General features: G+C 61.3%; 1 protein-coding gene across 1 annotated transcript in view; it reads left to right on the top strand.

Moving 5' to 3' along the window:
• Positions 1-9: 9 nt before the first annotated feature.
• CCDC157 (coiled-coil domain containing 157) overlaps positions 10-1,586 on the top strand; it is a gene marked incomplete at both ends in the record, with an annotated part of 5,279 nt that continues 3,702 nt past the window's right edge. Inside the window, 2 exons of the mRNA XM_010016560.1 lie at positions 10-122; positions 784-1,471. Of these exons, the coding sequence (XP_010014862.1) occupies positions 10-122; positions 784-1,471 (801 nt within the window). The remainder of the gene's footprint in view (positions 123-783; positions 1,472-1,586) is intronic.

The raw sequence follows: 1,586 nt of genomic DNA, 5'->3' as shown, positions 1-1,586 counted from the left end.
CCAACCGAGCGGGGCCGCCGGCGCGGGCCGTGGCACCCGGCATGTCTGCGGGGCTGACCGTGAGGAGGTACTGGTGCTGCATGCTCAAACTGGGAGCCTTCTACCAGCAGCTTCTGGCCGAGGTGGGACATGTGGGGGCCCTGACACCCTCCAAGAGATGGTTCTTGCACCCCCCTCCATGACTGGGACTGTGCTGAGGTCCTTCTCTGGGGTCCCTCGTGACACACATGGTGGCCGCACCAGATGTGCTCCCAGCTCATGACCCTCTGAGCACTGATCCATGTGTCAAACCACATCTGCCCCACACTGTCCCCTACCTCCTCTAACCACCAAACCATGATTCTGCTCATGGAAAACCCCCACAATCACTCCTCTGGCACAGGCAGGAGTCTCAGGAGGTGTGAAAGAAGGGCCAGTCTCAAGAAGGGGAGCAGGTTTCTTTGCTGAGCTCCCTGCTGTGAAACCACAGCTCTGCCAAGGCTGGGAAGCTGCCAGACAGCTGGGAAAATGCAATTCCCCAATTCCTCCTCGTCCTGCATCTGGGAGGGGGAAGTGAATTCGTTTTGCCTGTTATCCATGTGCTTTGGTTGTGATGGAGCACCACAGTCAGTGAATCCAAGTGCTTGGTGGCTGTCCTCCTCCAAGCTCTGGGCTCACTGCCCCTTGGCTGCACTGGTGTCCTGTCCCCACACTTCACACCTCTCTGTCTGGGCTCTTACGGATCACCTGCAGCCAGCTCGGTTTGCTCTGAGCCCTGGTTTTGTTCTGTGCTCCCTCCACCAGAAGGCGGCTTCCAGGCAGGAGAACCCCACGCTGCCCTCCAGTCCGCAGGCTGGGACCCCAGAGAAGGAGCCCCCGAAACGCCACTTGCCCGATGTTCTGGAGTTAAAATCTTCTCGAGATATTGCCCCGTCCACTTCCCTGTGCCTGCCATCGGGAGCGCTCACACCAGCCAGCGGTGACCCGGGCAGCTCCGCACCCAGGGCTGCCCACAGCGCCCCCGGGCAGCCAACCGAGACGTCCCCGGGACCCTGTGCCACCTGCACCAGCATCCAGGGCAGCCTCTACGAGGTCGGCAAAGCCATCACCAGCATCTGCCAGAGCCAGAACATCCCCTCGGCCCTCAGCAGGTTCCAGGGGGTGCTGAGGAACACGGCAGGGAGCAGGACCCTCTCTGCCACGGACGTGAGCTACTGGGCCTCGGAGCAGAGCAAGGACCTGGCCCGGATCAGCAAACACCTCCAGGTGCTGCTGCAGCGGGTCCAGCCATTGCGGGCTGAGCTGCAGGAGTCGGGTAAGCAGAAGGAGAAGCTGCAGAGACAGGTTGAGGACCTGTCCCGGCTGCTGCAGGTAGAGAGGGACACCCACATGCAGCAGCGGAAGGAGGCTCAGGAGAGCCTGGAAGCAAAGAACAAAATGCACTTAGAGGCTGTACTGAGGCTGGAGCGGGCCAAGGACGACCTACAGAGAGGTACAGTGGTGTCCCCAGTGTCCCCCCCCAGCCCATGGGTGTTTCATAGAGTCACAGCCTGGTTTGGGTTGGAAGGGACCTAAAGGCTCCTCCAGCTCCACCCCCTGCCACGCGC

The sequence above is a fragment of the Nestor notabilis genome, unplaced genomic scaffold (assembly GCF_000696875.1).
Source record: "Nestor notabilis isolate BGI_N333 unplaced genomic scaffold, ASM69687v1 scaffold23086, whole genome shotgun sequence".
Classification (NCBI taxonomy): domain Eukaryota; kingdom Metazoa; phylum Chordata; class Aves; order Psittaciformes; family Psittacidae; genus Nestor; species Nestor notabilis.
Note: the sequence above shows the minus strand (reverse complement) of the source record. Positions and strands in the feature narration are given on the sequence as shown.